General features: G+C 38.5%; 1 protein-coding gene across 1 annotated transcript in view; it reads right to left on the reverse strand.

Moving 5' to 3' along the window:
* Positions 1-21293, reverse strand: part of TENM1 (teneurin transmembrane protein 1) — a 556826-nt gene that overhangs the window by 263300 nt on the left and 272233 nt on the right. Inside the window, exon 6 of the mRNA XM_032592148.1 lies at positions 16634-16786. Within this exon, the coding sequence (XP_032448039.1) occupies positions 16634-16786 (153 nt within the window). The remainder of the gene's footprint in view (positions 1-16633; positions 16787-21293) is intronic.

Raw genomic sequence — 21293 nt, forward strand, 5'->3', positions numbered from 1 at the left:
AGCAAGCGAGTTGCAGCAATTTGGTGTCGAAGAGAAATTCTCACAGCTTGCAAATGGAAAATTTCTCAACCTCTAACCTTTAGAGTTGAATGCATCAGAAAGGAAGGCATCTCCCTGTTAGCAATCTACATCACTAAACAACCTGCTCCATTTTATCTTCTCTCAAAATTTGTTATGGGTTATGATGTAGTTGATTATTAGTCAATTTACTCTTTAATTTTTTTCTTAATGTAGCTCAAAGGGGGAAGCGAAAGAGAAGAAAATTACATGCAGGCAAACAATATGTGATGTGATTTCCTAAAAACATTCTGCACCAATATAAGTAAGTGGGGTAGGTGTGGTCAAACTTAACATTGACCCTGATCCTTCAGTTGCGAAGTGTCAGCAGCAGAGTTAAAATGTGGCACTCAGGTATGGTTTTTGTAATAATTCATGTTTTAATTGTCGTTTAACCAGTTACACTCCTACAGCATATCGGAAGGTCTAGGAAGACCAAACTCTCCAGTAACAGAACATGCCCTTGCACAAATCCAAGAGCAAGTGCGGGCTGCCATGGATCATACCAAACTGTGCAGTACTGTACTTATCACAGTCTCACCAATATCCACCAATTTAGTTTGAGCTAAACACTCTCTTTATAGGTTGCAACACAGGCATCAACTGCTGAGTGGTAAAAAACAATGGCAGATAGGCCGTGTTGAAGGATGGCAAGCTAACTGATGGTTGCTTAGTTCAAAACGAAAAGGTCAAGCTACCTGGAAGGTAAATACACAGGCCTGGTGACAGACACCGTGTGCAGTGGCTCTACCGACTAAACTAAGGCTTCATTATATCTAGACTCAGACATATACCTGAATACTAATAACATAATTACTAACAAAATCATCCTTATAAGACAGGGGTAAGTGACTATATTCTGGACATACACAAGTATTTATCTTTTCTACTTAATGCAGCTAGACCGGGCTTAATGATTCTGCACAAAACTCAGTGAAACATTAGTAGAAGATACTGACACGTGGTCACTAAAAGGATTCCAATACCAGGTCCTTATGTAAAAATGACTAGGTTAAAGGCTGTGGTATTGTCCGTAACAGCAATCTTAGTAGTCTTTTAAAGGCATTTGCAAATTCCATAAAAGCTATCTAAGCTAAGAAGATACTGCTTTATTAACTGAAGGGAATGCTGTCCAAAGGCACGTAAAAGAAATATGCCTTAAGATCATAGTTGCCTTTCACTTCAGCCAACAGCACATTCAAAGTCTTCAAAAGACATCAATAAATGCTTTTGGGGTGGTCTTTCACCTGAATTAGTCCTAGAATGTGGTTCACGGCTTAAGTGCCATCTTCTTTTTGCTCCTTCAAACATAATAATTATTTCATAGTAACAAATCTTTGTGAAATTTAGAGAATCCGTGCTTCAAACAAATTGGGGGTGTGAGAGCAAGCCCTAATCCCTATGATCAAAAGCCGTGAAGAAATCTAAAGGGGACAGTGAAAACTTACCCTACCCTTTCCATCTAAGTAACTTTGTATGATTCTCCTTATATGAACCATTGAAGAAAAATACGTATTCAACTCTTAATTCTTCAGGGACAGATTTTCCAGGTTGTGTATTACACATGCTTTTTATATTGGTTCTATAACCCAGGAGTAGGTAGGAGAAAAAAAAAAGGAAGAATGAACCTTGTATACATAGTAGGCACTTGGTAAATACTGTTTGGATGAATTAATAAAATAGTAATCTTAATAATTTATTTAGTAATGTTGATCACTTATTTTGACATTTTGGTACAAGGGTTAGTGGAAGAACTGAAACTATCGCCACATGGAACCCTTTAGGAATTAACTGTGAATAAAATATGTTTAGAAATAAAATACCCCCACCTTCCTGATACTGATAACAGATAGCTGATTGTGTGGAAAAGTCCATTAACGAATATTACACTTGAGAAATACATTAGTGTGTAAGTGTAAACAGTTATGTTCAGAAACTGAGACTTTACATTCCAGGACAGTAGCTCATCTAGTATTACATACACCTTCTCAGACAGAAGTGAAATGGTATTGTTAAAATCTCACCATTAATTAAAGGACTAATTTTGAATTGCATTCTGACTCTGTATATCTGTCTGTTGAACATATTATCACTTAAGAGACATAATTTTCTTTGTACAAGTATTTCTTTAAATTTTGTCACAAGATTTCCACTTTTCCTAAAAAATTTCACAGTTCTTCTGGTGTGTTATAATGACCACTAAGTGGTATTCACAAACATTGGTTTCCAATTTTCTGGCTCTCCTGACATGATATACAATCTCATATACTGAAACACAAATTATGTTTGTAGAACAGTATGTTGATTATTACCAATAGTACACGGAGTAGCCAATCTCTTTGAATTTCTTCGGTGAAAACTAAAATATGAAACTCAAATTTATCATCACATATTAGATATTCAAACATTTACTCAGAGTCATGGGTTAGCATGGCATAAAATACCTCCTTAAAAGAAAATAATATTCCCATTAGCAACAAAAAAAACCCCATATTCAAAGCTTAATGAATAAATATGGAAACATGCACTGAAAAGTCAAAAAAGGAAATTAAAAGAAAGGGTTTCCACTTATATATAATATCAAAAAGAATAAAAACCAGGGATGAATTTAACAAAAAAACTTGTAAGACTTGTACACTGAGAAATACAAAACATCATTGAAAGAAACTGAAGAAGATCTAAATAAATGGAAACACATCCATATTCATGGATTACAAGATTTACTATTGTTAAAATGGCAATACTTCCTAAACTGATCTGCAAATTCAATGCAATCCCCATGAAGATTCTAAGTCCCATCCTGATGGCCAACCGACACATGAAAAAATGCTCCACATCACTCATCATCAGGGAAATACAAATCAAAACCACAATGAGATACCACCTTACACCTGTCACAATGGCTAACATGAACAACGCAGGCAACAACAGATGTTGGCGAGGATGCGGAGAAAGAGGATCTCTTTTGCATTGTTGGTGGCAATACAAGCTGGTGCAGCCACTCTGGAAAACAGTATGGAGGTTCCTCAAAAAACTAAAAATAGAACTACCCTACAACCCAGCAATTGCACTAGTAGGCATTAATCCAAGGGATACAAGTGTGCTGTTTCGAAGGGACACATGCACCCCCATGTTTATAGCAGCACTATCAACAATAGCCAAAGTATGGAAAGAGCCCAAATGTCCATTGATGGATGAAGGGATAAAGAAGATGTAGTATATATAGACAATGGAGTATTACTCGGCACTCAAAAAGAATGAAATCTTGCCATTTGCAACTACGTGGATGGAACTGGAGGGTGTTATGCTAAGTGAAATTAGTTATTCAGAGAAAGACATAAATCATATGATTTCACTCATATGAGGACTTTAAGAGACAAAACAGATGAACATAAGGGAAGGGAAACAAAAATCATATTAAAATAGGGAAGGGGACAAAACAGAAGAGACTCATAAATATGGAGAACAAACTGAGGGTTGCTGGAAGAGTTGTGGGAGGGGGAATGGGCTAAATGGGTAAGGGGCATTAAGGAATCTACTCCTGAAATCATTGTTTCACTATGCTAACTAATTTGGATGTAAATTTTAAAAAATAAAAAATAAAATTAAAAAAAAAAGATTCTAAGTCCCATTTTCCAGAAGTACACAAGCCGAACTAAAATTCATGTGGAAATTCAAGGAACCCAGAATAACTAAAGCCATCTGTGAAAAAAAATAGGAAAACATTAGAGGCCTCACACTTCCTGATTTCAAAATTTATTACAGGTACAGTAATGGTACTGGTATTACGGCAGACATATTGATCAATGGGACAGAATTGAAAATCACGAAATAAAATATCACATTTATGGTCAACCTAATTGCAACAAGGGCACCAAGACAATTCAATGGGGGAAAGAATAGCCTTTTCAACAAGTGGTGAGGGACAAGTGGATATCCACAAGCAAAAGAGGGAAGTTAAATGGCTCCCTCACACCATATACAAAAATTAACTCAAAATGGATCAAATATCTACATTTAAGAACTAAACCTATAAAATTCTCAGATGAAAACACAGGGGTGAATCTCTCTGACCTTGGATTTGGCAATAGTTTCTTAGATATGATATCAAAAGCACATACAACAAAAAACAAAATAGATGCATTTGACTTCATCAAAATTAAAAACTTCTGTGCTTCAAAGGACACCATCAAGAAAGTGAATAAACTGCCTACAGAAAGTGAAAAAATATTTTCAAATCATATATTGGATAAGAGACTTGTATCTGGAATACGTTAAGAAACCTTACAAACTCATCAATAAAAAACCAAATAAACCAATTGAAAAACAGGCCAAGGATCTGAATAGATCTTTCTCCAAAGAATGGCCAATGAACACAGGAAAAGAGGCTCAATATCATTAGGACATGCAAGTTAAAAGCACAATGAGATACCACTTCATACTCACTAAGACAGCTAAAATTAAAACGATAGACAAAACGTGGAGAAACTGGCATCCTTTTACCAGTGACTCCCTCAAAAAAACTGAAAACAGGTGTTCTGACAAAAACTTGTACATGAATGTTTATAGCAGCATTATTCATAATAGCCAAAAAAGTGAAAATCCACAAAAGGTCCATCACTTGTTGAGTTGATAAACAAAATATGGTATAGTCCTACAGTGGAATATTATTCAACCATACAAAGGAATTAAGTATTGGTACATGCTACAACATGGACAAAGTCTGAAAACACTGTGTTAACTGAAAGAAGCCAGACACAGAAGACTACACATTATATGATTCCATTTATATAAAATGTACACATAGGCAAATCTATAAAACCAGGATTAGTGGTTGCCAGGGGCTGGGGAGAAGTGCGGATATGGAGTAACTGCCAATGCCTACGAGGTTTCTTTTCGGTGTTCTAGGAATTAGAAAATGTTCTAGACTTAAACAGTGATGATGGTTACACAACTCTGAACATGCTAAGAATCACCGAATCGCACACTTTGAATCGGTGAATTATACAGTATGTAAATTGTAGCTCAATAAAGCTCTTTCAGAAAATATGGTTATAAGTCATAAATTGGCATGCATAGCCTACACACACATACACACAAACTATCACAAAGTGTCATAAGAGTTTTGATGTGTTTCCAGGTGGTTTTGGAGGGTCATCTGCTACAGAGAAGCTGAACTGTCTCCTGGCCAGTATTTTAGAACACGTAACTGGTAGTACACCACAGGGATGCCTATTTCCTATATTTTCATACAATGTTAGATGTCGGTTATATGTAGGTTATTATGATCACATCCTTCTGAACTTGGGGATGGTGGCAGGAGGGCTGGTCACAGCTCAATTTATCCAGCACCCCCTTTTGTATCTTAGAATGTAAGTGCCCAGAGAACGGAGCAGTCACGTCTGTCTAAATTCCTGCCATCTACCAACTGGGCATTTAATAAAGACAATTACATTATAAGCCACCTATCCCATAGTTGCGGGTAACAGTTGTATGTCTTCTTGAGCCAGGCCTCTGGAAAAAGAAACAGCCAGCATAGGCACCAGTTCTCATGGGCTGTCATATCAGTATAGCCTTTTTGATTTCTACCTTTAAGGAACCCAGAAACATCTTCAATAATATCAAATTTAAAATTCTTCCTGCAAGCAAAAGTCACTACAGAGCACTGCTAATAACAACAATAGTGATATTTATCATGACAGATAGTAGCATGTATTGAACACTTACTGTGTCTTCTTTTGGAACTCCTACCTCTCCCTTCTGCAATGTCAAAATGCCTCGCGCATACTCAGTGTGCCATAAAATTTGGTGCCTGAGTTTCTCTCTGAGGCTCCTTCTTCCTCTCTTCTCCTGTCAAGACTTTGGTCTTTCCTTACTGGCATCCTCAATGTCTCCCTCTCTACTGGTCTCTTGCTCTTTGTCTTCAAACAAGTACAAGTCTCTCTTTAAAAAAAAAAATAAGATGACCCAACTGCCCCTTCATCTTGTTATCATACTATTTATCTCCTTCCTTTCCTTGCCAAGCTGTCTCCATCTGCTGCCTCTATTGCTTCATTATCCATTTACCACTTAGGCTATTACCATCTGCATTTCCCCCCACTACTCTATTATTCCATTCTCCTAAATACGCACTCTTTAAGGTCAACGTGGATTGATTTTTTTCTTGTTTCTCAAGGTCCAGCTCAAACTGTTTCTATAATAACAATCATCTATTCATCTTTTTCCTTTTAAGCCTCTTAATCACCTAACCATCTCATTTCTATTTCTGTACAATAGTTGGTTGCATGTGATTTTGCGCTGTGTGTGCATGTATGCATGTTTTGTCCCGCTCTCCTATTGAATAGGATCTTTCGCAAGGGCAAAAGCTATGCCTTCTGCTTCATTTGTGAACTTTCCACAGTACTTAGTGCAGTGAAAATAGCATCTTGACTCATATAGCATTAAAAATCATCCAGCAATAGCACTGCTAGGAATTTATCCAAGGGATACAGGAGTACTGATGCATAGGGGCACTTGTACCCCAATGTTCATAGCAGCACTCTCAACAATAGCCAAATTATGGAAAGAGCCTAAATGTCCATCAACTGATGAATGGATAAAGAAATTGTGGTTTATATACACAATGGAATACTATGTGGCAATGAGAAAAAATGAAATATGGCCCTTTGTAGCAACGTGGATGGAACTGGAGAGTGTAATGCTAAGTGAAATAAGCCATACAGAGAAAGACAGATACCATATGGTTTCACTCTTATGTGGATCCTGAGAAACTTAACAGGAACCCATGGGGGAGGGGAAAGAAAAAAAAAAAAAAAGAGGTTAGAGTGGGAGAGAGCCAAAGCATAAGAGACTGTTAAAAACTGAGAACAAACTGAGGGTTGATGGGGGGTGGGAGGGAGGGGAGGGTGGGTGATGGGTATTGAGGAGGGCACCTTTTGGGATGAGCACTGGGTGTTGTATGGAAACCAATTTGTCAATAAATTTCATAAAAAAAAAAAAGAGTAAAAAAAAAAAATCATGAGCTTCTATGTTTGTGAATACTAAGATCTCATTTTTTCTTCCCTTGATGTTATTTGAATGGAGAGTTTGGGGTGACCAAGAATCATTTCTCCTACAATCTAACTTTTATACGTTTATTCTTCCATCTCTCTGAACCACTGGTGATGGGAATACGGTGTCTCTGTACAGTTCTGGTCAAGATACCTTTGGTGGGATGTACAATGGACATAGGAAAAGGCAAGCAAAATGACTAAGGGAAAACAGAGCTACAAGAAGAGTTCGGAAGTAAAGCCAAAGGCTCAGAGTAGTAGAAAAGTGAAGGCTAAAAAGGGATATGTTACTATCATCTACGGGATTGCAAAAGTTATACAAAGGGAAATGCAGACTTGTACGTCAAATCCTGCAACTCTATGATTTTATTTTCAAAAGTAAATTTTACATAGTAGAACCACCTTTGACTTCATGCAAAAGCTAGTAAATGTTCAAACTTACTCCAAAAATAATATAGGCTGAATGATATAAACAGATACTCAAGAGAATTAGATCTACACATGGTTTGTAAATTTCTATAATGCACTGTTTCTCCCCCTCCAAAACAAAGATGTTATAAAGATGTTATGGGAAGATCCCCTAGCTTTTGAAGGACTTTTCCAGGAGGATCAATCAGCCATTCCTAGAACACCACTTAGTGCCCCTGTCAGATGTATACTATTAGGCTAGAGGGACCACAGGGTAGACATATTCTGCACGGCATCACAGGAAAGGTGTGTATTAGTTAAACAAACAAACAAAAATAAAATGAGGATTAAAATGAAACAAGAATGAAACATTAAACATATATGACCAAGAACATTTAACATGAATTTTTTATACCGTAAATAAGTTTGCCTTTTAGCATAGTGAACCCTTTCCATAAATCTGTTTCAGAAGTCAGGTCTCCAGTATGCTTTAGAAAAGCTTTTGTTAAAACTGAAGTATATTGATAAAGTGATTTAATATAGTTGAAAACAAGCTGCAGCACTCTAGCTGGGCCCCCTGAAACCTTGTATTAGAGAAACATCTATATAGCATTATAGGAAACATTTACTGTAATTTGCCATCAATCTTTAAAAATAATAATGTTACGCTCCCAACATTGTTGTCTTTGTTAGTGCATTACTATTTTATTCATGTGGTTTGTTGTACTTATATGAATTATTCCCAATTCCACCACAATGTCCTGGGCTCTAATATCCTTTAAGTAAAAGATACTGAAACTATGGGTTGACTCAAAGGGCAGCTGAGTGCATTTTAATATCCACATGTCCTATGAACCAATATTGAAGAACCACAGAATTATACTGCAGGACTGTGTTCCGTCTGAACGCACAGTGATTACCTGGGTGGGGTTGGTGCAGTTCTTTACTTTTGGACCACAAAATGAATCTTACCTACTGACTGGGTCTGTGAAATAAATATCAAGTAAAATGATAAGTAAATTTCGAATTCAGGCTTTTATTCAAGGTCCACAATTGTCATTGAATAAATTGCCTCCAATATAAATATGCAGCAGGTAAAACAAAACATTCCAACCACAACAAACCCCAAAAAACAAGCAACACACACACCCCCCTCTCCAGCTAGGTCTACAATCAAAGGAGGTCATGAAAAGTACATTTGTGCTGTTAACTTTCAATTCCCAAGGGGTATGTATATATGTGAGTCGGTGTGTGTGTGTGTGTGTGTGTGTGTGTGCGCGCGCGCGCCCACTCTGCTTTAAGGAGGAGGGATAGTCTTGCTGAACCTAGATCTTTGGAGGGAAATGTAATATTTGCAAAGTACTCTTATCGAAAAGATATACATTTGACCACATGCATTCATGCATTAATCAAGACAGCTGTTAAACAATTGGCCTTGAGAAAAGAATTTTTAAAAGAAGAAAGAAAAGGCTCAAAGAAGGGTATTGAGCTAACACTAAGGAAAGACTGGATCCTCCTTTCAGCTCTGCCTGTAGTTCTGTCCATTATGCAAGCCCAGTTTCTTAACCTTCTTGTTTTTTCCTTTTCAAGTGTAAAACAAGGGTAACAATAGCTGCTACAGCATAAAACTGTTATGTGGAAAAAAGGCATTAAAGTATTTTGAAATTGTAAATGCTCTCTAAGTGCAGACTGTTATTGTTATGTACATGTCAAAAATCCAAACTTATAAGGCAGAAAACTGGGAATTAATTATTTGAATTACAACAGATTTCTCGGCAGGTACTTTAAATGGCAAAGTGGTTACAAATTTTACAGACGTGCATTTCAACCACTTTCCAAGAGTATACACCCCTTTTGCAAAAATAGGTCCACTTTACTTGGAATGGTTATTTGCTCTTCCTTAACTGCAGAATTCGAATTCACTGACACATAATGTACACAGCTGGAGGGAACCTTAGAGACAAGCCAGTCGTATGGAGCATCACCCCTTGTTTGTCAAAGTTTTAGCAGCTCAGAGGAGAATGGAATACAAGGAAAGGAAAAGGAAAGACTAGCGGAGGTGTGGCAGGAATCTGACACCCCTCCCCCATTGTATCTGGAGAGATGTGCCTTTTATCTGTTTTACGTTTGTGCCTTCTGGGTAAGATTTAATTTGTAAAATGTGTTTCACTGCCTGCTATCTGTCCTCCACTCCCCAAAGGGTTTAAAGCTGAAGGAGAGTTGAATTTGCCACCCCACAGTACGGGTTCTTTGGCATAAGGATCATCTTGAAGAAACAGCAGACACAGAAAACCTGCATGGAAGTTACCCTTTTGTAAGGGACATTTACATTTATAAGGAAGTCTCCATCCGTAAGGGTGGCTCCCTCTCTGTACCAGAAAGATGTGCCTACATTTCTAGAAACTCTTACCAGTTGGAGGAGGCGGGGACTTAGATCTGTGTACCAACCATACTCTCCCTCACTGTGCTTTGCCTGACAGCCTCCCATACTTGGGCTCCCTATCCCCCAACATCTTTTGTCTTCAGCTGGAGATGGTATTTAAAGTGGTGGCCTGGGCCATTCCAGGAGTTCCTCAGTTCTCCTGGGTCTCTCTTGTGTACGCAGGGAGCATACATGTTATTAAACTTCTTTGTTTTTTCCCTCCTCCTGTTCATCTGGCTTTTTATTATAGCTGCAGGGGGGTGGTTGCCTCAGCCAAGAGCTTAGAAGGTTAGAGGAAAAATTATTTTTCAACCTATACAAAGCCAACTCCCTTATTTTTCTTTTTTAATGTTTATTTATTATTTTTGAGACAGAGAGAGACAGAGCATGAACGGGGGAGGGTCAGAGAGAGAGGGAGACACAGAATCTGAAGACGGCTCCAGGCTCTGAGCTGTCAGCACAGAGCCCGACGCAGGACTCGAACCCACGGACCGTGAGATCATGACCTGAGCTGAAGTCGGACGCTTCACAGACTGAGCCACCCAGACGCCGCTCTCTTATTTTTCAAATAAGAAACTGGAGCCCAGGGAGGTGAAGCTATAGTCATTGCATGGTCTGGGTTAAATCATCGTCATGACAGGCTTAAGTTGTGTAATATCAATCAGCTATATGTTGTTAGGTCTTTTTTAAGTTTATTTATTTATTTTGAGAAAGACAAAGAGTGAGAATGAGCGGAGGAGGGACAGAGAGAGAGAGAGAGAGAGAGAGAGAGAGAATCCCAAGCAGGCTCGATGCGGTCAGTTCCAAGCCTGATGCAGGGCTCAATCTCACGAACTGTGAGATGATGACCTGAGCTGAAACCAAGAGTCAGATGCTCCACTGACTGAGCCACTCAGGCACCTCAGCTATATGTTGTTTGTATGGTCATATATTCAGCAGACACTGGACTAGAAAACACCTTTTTTTTCTTCACTTCAACTTTGTGGAGACAGATCTTGTAGAATGAATTTAAAAGAAATGCCACTTCCTCCCAAGGCCAGACTTTTGCAAAATCGTAAAGGAGATAAAGGCTGACGTGAGTGTTCTTTAGTTCTGTCCACCCACCCTTTTTGTTGCTGTGCTCTATGTTGGCATCCGACCTGCAGGAATTCAGTACCCTCCACTACTGGATAAACTTCCTCATTCAGATGGCTGCTGACGATGTTGGACTTGACCTCAGCCCCATGCTCCTGGAAAACTGCTGGTTAAGAAATCCTCCCAATCATTTGGGTGCCTAGGTGGCTTAGTCGGTTAAGCATCCAACTCTTGATCTTGGTTCAGCTCACGATCTCATGATTTGTGAGACTGAGCTCCACGTTGGGCTCTGTGCTGACAGCGTGGAGTCTACTTTGGATTTTCTCTCTTCCTCTCTCTGCCCCTACCCCACTTGCTCTCTTTCTCTCTCTCTCGTATTCTCAAAATAAATAAAGAAGTATTAAAAAAAACACCAGAAATCTTCCCAACCTTTTTTTTTTCCAAAATCCTCTCACTCTTCTATGTTTTGGGAAATGGCTTACTGCAAAATAGACAAAAAACAAAAATAACTGCATTAGAAACCCTTTCCCATGGGGCGCCTGGGTGGCGCAGTCGGTTAAGCGTCCGACTTCAGCCAGGTCACGATCTCGCGGTCCGTGAGTTCGAGCCCCGCGTCAGGCTCCGGGCTGATGGCTCGGAGCCTGGAGCCTGTTTCCGATTCTGTGTCTCCCTCTCACTCTGCCCCTCCCCCGTTCATGCTCTGTCTCTCTCTGTCCCAAAAATAAATAAACATTGAAAAAAAAAAATTTAAAAAAAAAAAAAGAAACCCTTTCCCATATGACTTATAGATTTGGCTCTGTCCACCCTTTCTCATGGCTCCCATAAGAACTGCATAAAACTCCTTTGTTTACCTGTAACAAGACAAAACACAGACCTTTCCCCTTTTGCTGGAATCTGCCAAAAGACCAAATACAGACTTTAAAAACTGCCTGTTCTTTGTCTCATAAATAATTAGCTGAGGTGAGAACTATTTGTTCTCCTTCAACTAGCTAGACACAGACATAAACATTTCCTGTCCAGGTGACTGACGGAGACTTCCTCAGAGTACAAAACAATCCCAACTGTAAACCATCCCACATGTCCCTATCCACTCCTCCTATAGAAGTCCAAGGCAAAATCCACTTTGCTCACTCTGATCTTCTGATCTGGAATGCTTTCCCTATTGCAATAGCCTGAGTAAAATCAATTTCCCTACTTGTTTAGTTTTTGCCTTTGATACTTCATTAGAAAACCTCTTTAGCAACTTATATGTTTAGTTTGTGTTACGTTATTTCAATAACAGATGAGAAAACAGAAGAGGTGGACTCAAATGTCATCTGTGTGTTCTCTGTGAGTTCTTGATCCTTCTGGACCTCAGTTTCTTCATCTTTAAATAAAGACGTTGTATTTGATAATCTTTTAAGATTTTAACATTTCATACTAGTTGATAAATTACACTGTAATTATTTTTAGGTCAATTTATGGATGTCACATGACTCAGGTCTGGGACTAAGTCTTTTACTCTTTTCTATCCCCTGCTCTGTTTAAAGTAGTTGTTATGGGGTTCCTGGGCGGCTCAGCCAGTTAAGTGTCTGACGTCGGCTTAGATCATAATCTCACGGTTCATGAGTTCAAGCCCCATATCGGGGGCTCTGTGCTGACAGCTCATTAAAAAAAATAAAGTAGTTGTTACATAATGTTTATTAGTTAAAGAGAAAGAGTTATGACTACTTTGTAAGTTTCTAAGGTAGTAGGGGCTTTCAATTCTATTAATGTTTATTGAACAACCGACAGCTGGTCTTTCTGGTAGATTGCAATATGTGGTTGTGACTTAAGTCTTCTTTTGGAAATTCCATTCAAATTATTCAATTAAGTTTCAAAAAGAAAATGTTAGCATACTAACTGTCTATAATCAAATATTCTTTTTTCTTTCATTTGGAAATCTAAGTAGTGAGAAAAGTCTTTAATCTCCTAAGGAGAAGCAGACAAATTTAACTACTGTTTATGGGGAACCAATTCCAGTAGAATTTGATTTTTTTTTCCGTGCCATTCTATTTGATTCATCACTTTGATGGTTAAGGTGATGATAATTACCAAATAATAGATGCTAAATTGTTAAGAGAGATCAAGCTTTAAAAAGAGAAAATATCTAAATCCCAAGAAGGCCATCATCCATGGAAAAGCTGATACCAGTTTGAAAGCAGGATCTATAGTACCCAATAGGATGCCAATAAACTCAAGGTAATTTTCCAATCATTTGGTCATAATAATTACTGCTCAACTAAACAATGTGCCTGGCACTGCGCTATATGCTTTACAACCATTATCTCACTTATTCTTCACAACCAACTTTTGAGGCAGATACTATTATTGTCATCCTTATGTTGTAGATGAGGACACTAGTTCAGCAAGGTCGTGTCAATTCATTGCCTGACGTTGGAGAGCCAGTAAATGGCACGGTCAGTATTCAAAGCCAGGTCTGTCTGACTCCAGAGCCCAGGCTCTTAACCACAGTGCTACAATGCCCAATCCTCTAGAGGAGTAAGGAAAACAATGCAAAAAGGATTATCTGGTTTTTAGTTTTATATTTTAATGTACAGAGCATCATTAAGACAAGCTTCTGTGACTGTATTTATGGGGTGTGTGATGTCTCGAAAATCATAAAAGGATACAGCTGACCAGTTGAAAATATCCTTATAGTATGTTACATCTTCTGCAAGGTTTGGTTTAGTATACACATGGCATTATAAAACAGGGGCTATGTTTGTACTCAGTGAGTGATATGCAGTAAAGACCTAATATAGCTGAACTATGATGTGCAGTTACAGTTAGGGTTTTGTTCAGACTGCCATAAAAAGCCAGTTTAAGATAACAACTTGGTGTATATGGCATCAACCCTTAATGATTTTTCTTAAATTTTTTTTTTTCAACGTTTATTTATTTTTGGGACAGAGAGAGACAGAGCATGAACGGGGGAGGGGCAGAGAGAGAGGGAGACACAGAATCGGAAACAGGCTCCAGGCTCTGAGCAGTCAGCCCAGAGCCTGACGCGGGGCTCGAACTCACGGACCGCGAGATCGTGACCTGGCTGAAGTCGGACGCTTAACCGACTGCGCCACCCAGGCGCCCCAATGATTTTTCTTAATAAAGTATTAAATTGAAATTGGTTTGGCCTGTTTGTTGTTATAATTGAGCAGAAACTTAAAAGAATTTTTCATTTATGAAACTTGTCACAACACATTAAAATATAGGTGTATAGAATTTCTCTAAAATGCATCATGAATAGACTCTGGGGCTTTGCTTTCACTGGGTAAAGTGTCTTTTGTGGTTTTCACATACATTTTGCGTGTGGATTTCAGTACAGTGTAGGAACAAGGCTCTGAAATCAGACCACCAGTTTCTAGCTCTGTAACCGTGGGCAGGTTACTTAACCTTTCTGTGTCTCTGTTTTTTTTCTTTGTAAAATGAGGACCATACTGTTACCTTCATGATATAACACCTGTTAAGTGGCTGGAGCAATTCTTGACACACGGTTAATTATTTAATAAATTTTAGTCACCATCATCAAACTATAGCTAACTCTTGAACAACGCTGCGGTTAGGGGCACCAATCCTCTCCCTCCCAAACTCCATGCAGTCAAAAATCCTTATATAACTTGTGACTCCTCCAAAACTTAACTACTAATAGTCCACTGTTAGAAGGCTTACCAATAACATAACAGTTGATTAACACATATTTTGTATGTTACATGTAACATTTACTGTATCCTTACGATAAAGTAAGCTAGAGAAAAAAACAAGTTGGTAAGAACGTCATAAGGAAGAGAAAATACATTTACAGTACTGTGCTGTATTTATTGAAAAAGTCTGTATATAGGAGGATCTGCATGGTTCAAATCCATGTTGTTCAAGAGTCAACTGTACTTCGGGGAAGAGAATTACAGATATCTGAATTAGCATAAAAAACAAATATGCTCTGGTAACAACTATGTAATGACCTTCTGTCTTGCATGTTTCATGTCCCTCAAATAGATAATTCCTGATTTTCAAGTGTGAATGGCAAGAAATCCCAAAGGCACCAAATGGTGGCCCTTGCACTTGCAGGTATAAAGGGACAGTAGGAAAGAAAGAGAGAAAAAGTCCAAGTCCAAATGTACTCAGACCCTTTCCTCTGTCATCACTGACCCTTGTACTACCCTCAGCCCCTCTCAGCAGCAACAATGAAAATTGCTGTGAAAGGTCAGCCAAGGCTAGAGACAGTATTTCTAAACAAGAACGTAAAGCAAACTGCATCGTGAATTGAAAACTAGGACAAATCATAATGTTTTCCTGAAACCAAACCATGAATTTTTACTGAAGCATAGACCAAAGAAGAATTGCCCTTTAAAAAGCAAACAAAAACAAAACAGAGCAAACCCCACAAATAACCCCCCAAAAGAAACTAAAAACAGAAATCAAGATGAGTAACTCAAACAACTACAAAACAAAATATCTTGTTTGCAACTAATCAAGCAAAATAAGACTGTCTTACCACCCCTATAAAATTGCAAGCTTCTTTTAAAAAATTTTTTTAAATGTTTATTTTTAAGAGAGAGACAGAAAGACAAAGCAGGAGTGGGGGAGGGACAGAGAGAGAGGGAGGCGCAGAATCTGAAGCAGGCTCCAGGCTCTGAGCTGTCAGCACAGAGCCCGACCTGGGGCTCGAACCCACAAACCGTGAAATCAAGACCCGTGCTGAAGTTGGATGCTTAGCCGACTGAGCCACCCAGGCACCCCTCAAATTGTAAGCTTCTTGGGGGTAGACTTTGGATCATTCATTCATTCATCTGTTTATATGTGATCTCCTAAAGATATTTAGGATTCTGCTGGCTACATGTTTTGTTTGCAATTTATGCTTTTGAAGGCCATCCTGAAATTTGACAGTGTTTGAGTCCTTGTGTGCTGAATCCTATTTCCAAAGAAATCGTCATACAAACTTTCGGTTATTTTCAATACTTGTATATTAAGACTAAGATCATTCAATGTGAATAAGATGTTGGGAATGTTGGTCCTGTGACATTTATTGTAAATAAGTCTGGTAGCTCAAGCTCATGTTGGTTAAATTTAACAATTCAGTACTCCAAGTGCTTTTTTCTTTTCTCCAACTATGAAGAATTTGTGTTCCCCAACAAGAAAAAAATTCATGTTCCCCCACTTTGACATAAACATTCACCCTTATATTAAGCATAAAAGGCTTTTTCTTATTATAAACAGAAGAAATTTCCATATACCCTTTGTAAAATGTTATATATAAATGCTGGGCTTGGACACAGAGAACTTAATCAAAATCCCATGTTGCTTCAGGGTAGTTATATGCGAAATGCAATTTCCATTGTATTGAAACCTCCATCCTGTAAATATTTATCTATTTTCAAAATTGCCTACATATTTGAAAAGTTTAATTGGTTTATACTCAAGGCACTAGAGAAAGGAAAATTTGCTTTCATAAGACATTTACATGTATTTATTCTGTCCACGTAGAGTACTTCTTTCGAGTGATCATGAAATTTAATGTGAAGTGAAACCATCCCAGCTTTAGCTCTAAAGACCGAATTAGAAGAAAAGTAATCAATAATCAATAAATCAATCATTTTGATCACTGTACCTTTTTTCTCTGATTTATCGGAAACTTTTCCTCCAATTGGAGAGTAAGTAGTATCCATGGAGTCGGTCCCTCTGTTCCCTTTGCTAACTCCATTTTCATAGAGCTGTCCTTCAACTGGTTGCAGCTGCCAAGTCAGGCCGAACAAATGCACTGCTGTAAGAAAACAAGCCACACATGAACTTATTCCAGACTTGCTGACACGGTCCCTATACCAGCTGTCCCTTTCCACCTAAAAAAAATGCCATGACCGGTTTCCTTTTAGGCCAACCAGCTTGCACGTTATACCTACGTTATACGTTTAGCTACTTTCCTAAGTAGCTATTGTTAAAGTTTTGAAGCTGTACCTCTCCCGGTGATAGACGTTGGAGTATTAGTTAAGCAACCACAATGGGATTGGACGCTGCTCCTCAGCGTTGTTAGCCCTTCCTCTCCCATGTCCCTGAGTCGTGTAACTCTAGTTTGCATATGGAAACTGCAGAGTATCGCGAGAACATGGGAGGCCTTAGCTATGGCTCCGATTCAATTCAATGCAGCAAACGTTTCCTGAGTGCCCAGAATGCATAAAGTCGTATGATAGCTGCTGCAGATGTTAAAATATAGATGCCTGTTAGGGTAGGAGTTGGAAGTAACACAAGTATAAAATAAGTATAAGATATGCAGAATAATTGACGTAATACAGGTTCAATTGCTATCAGAGGATTAAAAAAATACCTGTGTTGATCAGAGTGCAGGAAAATGGGCACTCTCATATACTCTTCACGAGAGTATTACAAAAAAAACACCTTTGTGGAGAGTAATGTGGCACCATTTATCATAAAACTTTAAAATTTGGCTTACCTTTTTAGCCCACAATTCCATTTCTATGAGTTAATTACGAATGTGTCCAAACTACAAGGCTATCCATTGTAACACTTAAAAGCTAGTAGAAAGTTATGATCAATCTAAATATTCATCAAACGAGATTAATGAAATAACTGATGATATTATAAATAATACAAGATTACATGGCTATTAAATCATGTTGGAGAGGACTATGAACTGGCATGGGAATAATTATGATGCATCAAATGAAAAACATCAGGCTACTAAACAGTACAAACAGTATGATCTATAATGCGTGTGTGCGTGTGTGTGTGTAGACATGTGGATGTCTGGATAGAGACGGCTAGGAGAATATACAGCAATGTGTTCACAACATGGGGGCCTATGGTGGATTTTAATTTTCTTCTTTGGGATTTCTGTCTTGTTGATAATTATTACAATGAATTATCAGTGATGTTTGCCATGCGGGAGAAAAGGAATTTTTGTTCTAAGAGAAAGGGTTTATTCTCTTGTTTCAAAGAAAACAATCCTTACAAAATATTGAAAAAAAAAAATAAAAGAAGTGGCTTATTGTCTGACTGCTGAGGCTAGGACTTCCAGTGCTAAGTAACAGTGGTTAGGGTGGACATCCCTGTCTTGTTCCTGAGCTTAGGGGAAAAGCTCTCCGTTTTTCCCCCATTGAGGATGATATTAGCTGTGGGTTTTCCATATATGGCCTTTATTATGTTAAGGAACGTTGTCTCTAAATCTACTCTGTTGAGGGTTTTTTATCATGAATCGATGCTGTCCTTTGTCAAATGCTTTTTCTGCATCTATTGAAATGATCATATGGTTCTTTTCTTTTATTGATATGGTGTATCACGTTGATTGATTTGCGAATATTAGACCACCCTTGCAACCCAGGAATAAAATATCACCTCACAACTGTCAGAATGGCTAAAATCAACAACACAAGAAACAACAGGTGTTGTTGAGGATGTGGAGAAAGGGGAGCCCTCTTGCACTGTTGGTGGGAATGAAAACTGGGGCAGCCACTCTGGAAAACAGTATGGAGGTTCCTCAAAGAGGTAAAAATAGAACTACCTTATGATCCAGCAATCACACTACTGGGTATCTACCCAAAAAATACAAAAACACTAATCCAAAGGGACACATGCACCTCCATGTTTATAGCAGCAGTATCTACAATAGCCAAATTATGGAAACAGCCCAAGTGTCCATCGACTGACGAATGGATAAAGATGCGGTATACATATACAATGGAATGTTACTCAGCCATAAAAAAGAATGAATTTGGGGCGCCTGGGTGGCTCAGTCGAGCATCTGACTTCGGCTCAGGTCATGATCTCATGGTCTATGAGTTTGAGCCCCGCATCGGGCTCTGTGCTGAGAGCACAGAGCCTGAAGCCTGCTTCAGATTGTCTCCCTCTCTCTCTTCCCCTCCCCCGTTCACGCTCTGTCTCTCTCTCTCAAAAATAAATAAACATTAAAAAAAACAAGAATGAAATCTTGCCATTCACAGTGACAGGGATGGAGCTAGAGTATTATGCTAAGTGAAGTAAGTCAGAGAAAGACAAATCCCATATGATTTCTCTCATATGTGGAATTTAAGAAACAAAACAAACACACAAAGGAGAAAAAAGAGAGGGAGGCAGACCAAGAAAGACTCTTAAATATAGAACACAAACTGATGGTTACCAGAGAGAAGGTGGGTCGGCGAATGGGTTAAACAGGTGATGGGGATTAAGAAGGGCACTTGTGATGAGCACCAGGTGTTGTATGTTAAGTGTTGAATCACTAAATTGTACACCTGAAACTAATATTACACTGTATGTTAACTAATTGGAATTAAAAGAAAAACTTAAAAAAAGAAGTGGTTTAAAGGAACAACAGATTAAAATTGGCTGGGCTGATCAGGGATGCTTTAATGAAGGAAGCAGGATTAGAGATGAGCCTTAAAGAATGTATAGAGCTTTGACAGCTGACAGTAATGGGTAGGGTGAGGGGGCAGGTTGAACAAAATATGACTTTGTAAAGCACAGGATGTATTTGAGGCAAAGAAAGTTGCTGGGGTTGGCTGGAGTATAGCTATGTATAGATGATAGTGGAAGTTAAGGCTGGAAGGGAGGATTAGGGCCATGTTGTGAGGATGTTGAATGCCACACTTAGATATCTGGGTTCAATTTATTAGGCAACAAGGAGACATTGCTATTTTCTGAGCAAATGAGCGTTATGATCAGTTTTCTTCAGGAAGATTAATTTGATAGCAATGGGGAAAACTGATGGCTTCTAGGTAAACAAACGATATCATCGGAGCAACCCTTTGTGGGAAGATAAATCCAATACTAGTGTGGAGAACGATGACTTGGGAGGCCTAAAGATTTGGCAAGAACACAAATTGGGATGACCACTGCAATAATCTAGGTGAGAAATAATGAGCGTCTCAATTAGGGCAGTGGCAGTGGGAATGCAAAGAAGGCAATTCCTTAAGGGGAAATTGCATAAACGTCATCTCAGGGTTTGGTAACGAGTTCTGTGTGTGCGTACATGTATGTTCACCGCATGCTCATGCACGCATGTACGTGTGCTGGGGGCAAAAATAGAAGAAAATGAGGGAAAGGGAGGAATACAACATAGCTAAGGTTTGAAGCCTGAGTAACTGAAAGCATAGAGCAATGATTAATAGAGTTAGGGGACTGTGCACTTAGACCAGCACTAGCTACAAATAACTGGTGCTGGACATGTGTTTGTTGACTGATGACTAGTTGGTTTGGGGCAGGGTGGGGTGATGGGGGAAATATAATGAATGCATCTTTGGAGGTGCCGGCTTCCAGGGACCAATGGACTGTCCAGATAGAAATGTTCAACAAATGAGCTTTGGAGGTTTGAAGTTCTGGAGAAGTATTAAGGCTAGAACAAGACTGCGGAATCATATATGCACAGAGGCAATGGCTGACAATGTGAGAATGAATGAGGTCACTGAGGGCAGATAATGTTGGGAGAAAACAATAACTAGGACAGAAGCTGGGGAAATCTTTTTATCTGTTTCCTCATTGCAATTTTAAACAGCAACCAAATCTTACCAAAAGGAAAAAAAAGTGGATCTGTTCATAATCCATCTAACATTTTTCTTTATGTTTCTAGGCAGAGTGAAAGGGGCTAATTTGTATGTCTAATACTCATAGATAGTATGTGGATTAGCAACCAAGAACAGGAAATCTGGCCAGAAAGCCTATTTAAGAATCATTTATCCACTTTTAGTTGGAGCTAGAGATTTCTAACACCTACCTTCTAATTTATCCTTAAAATTTTAAGCATTTAATTGGTTTCTACCCTTTTCTTTGGATTAAGGCCAGTGCTGCCTGATGAATTTCTCTTGCAATTATTGGAAACAATTGGAACTCAAATGATAGTGGTTCTGAGTAAGGTACAGTATGGCATGCTAATAAAGCTGTATTAGTGACATTCCCCAGACTTCCTTGCCAAAAGACTCAAAGTATGCTTGGTTTAACATACTTACTCCAATTAAAGGGGTTTATCAGTTTTTAAAGAAAATTTGGTCTACTCTGTCCCCCAAATGATTGGAAAATTATGGATATTAAAAGCTATACTGAAAATGTGTTTGATTCCCTTGGTTCAGTTACGTCTGTGAAATTAGATTGGCTATAAGGAACAAAAGGCAGATTAGATTGGCTATAAGGAACAAAAGGCAGAGTGGTTTTCATTTTGAAGATCAAGCGGGATATTTTATATACTGTAAGTTAAGCCAGTTTCCTAAGGGCACTCAAAAATGACAGAGAAAATGCATGTGCTGAAAAATCACTTCAAAATAATAAGG

Source organism: Lynx canadensis, chromosome X, assembly GCF_007474595.2.
Source record: "Lynx canadensis isolate LIC74 chromosome X, mLynCan4.pri.v2, whole genome shotgun sequence".
Lineage (NCBI taxonomy): Eukaryota > Metazoa > Chordata > Mammalia > Carnivora > Felidae > Lynx > Lynx canadensis.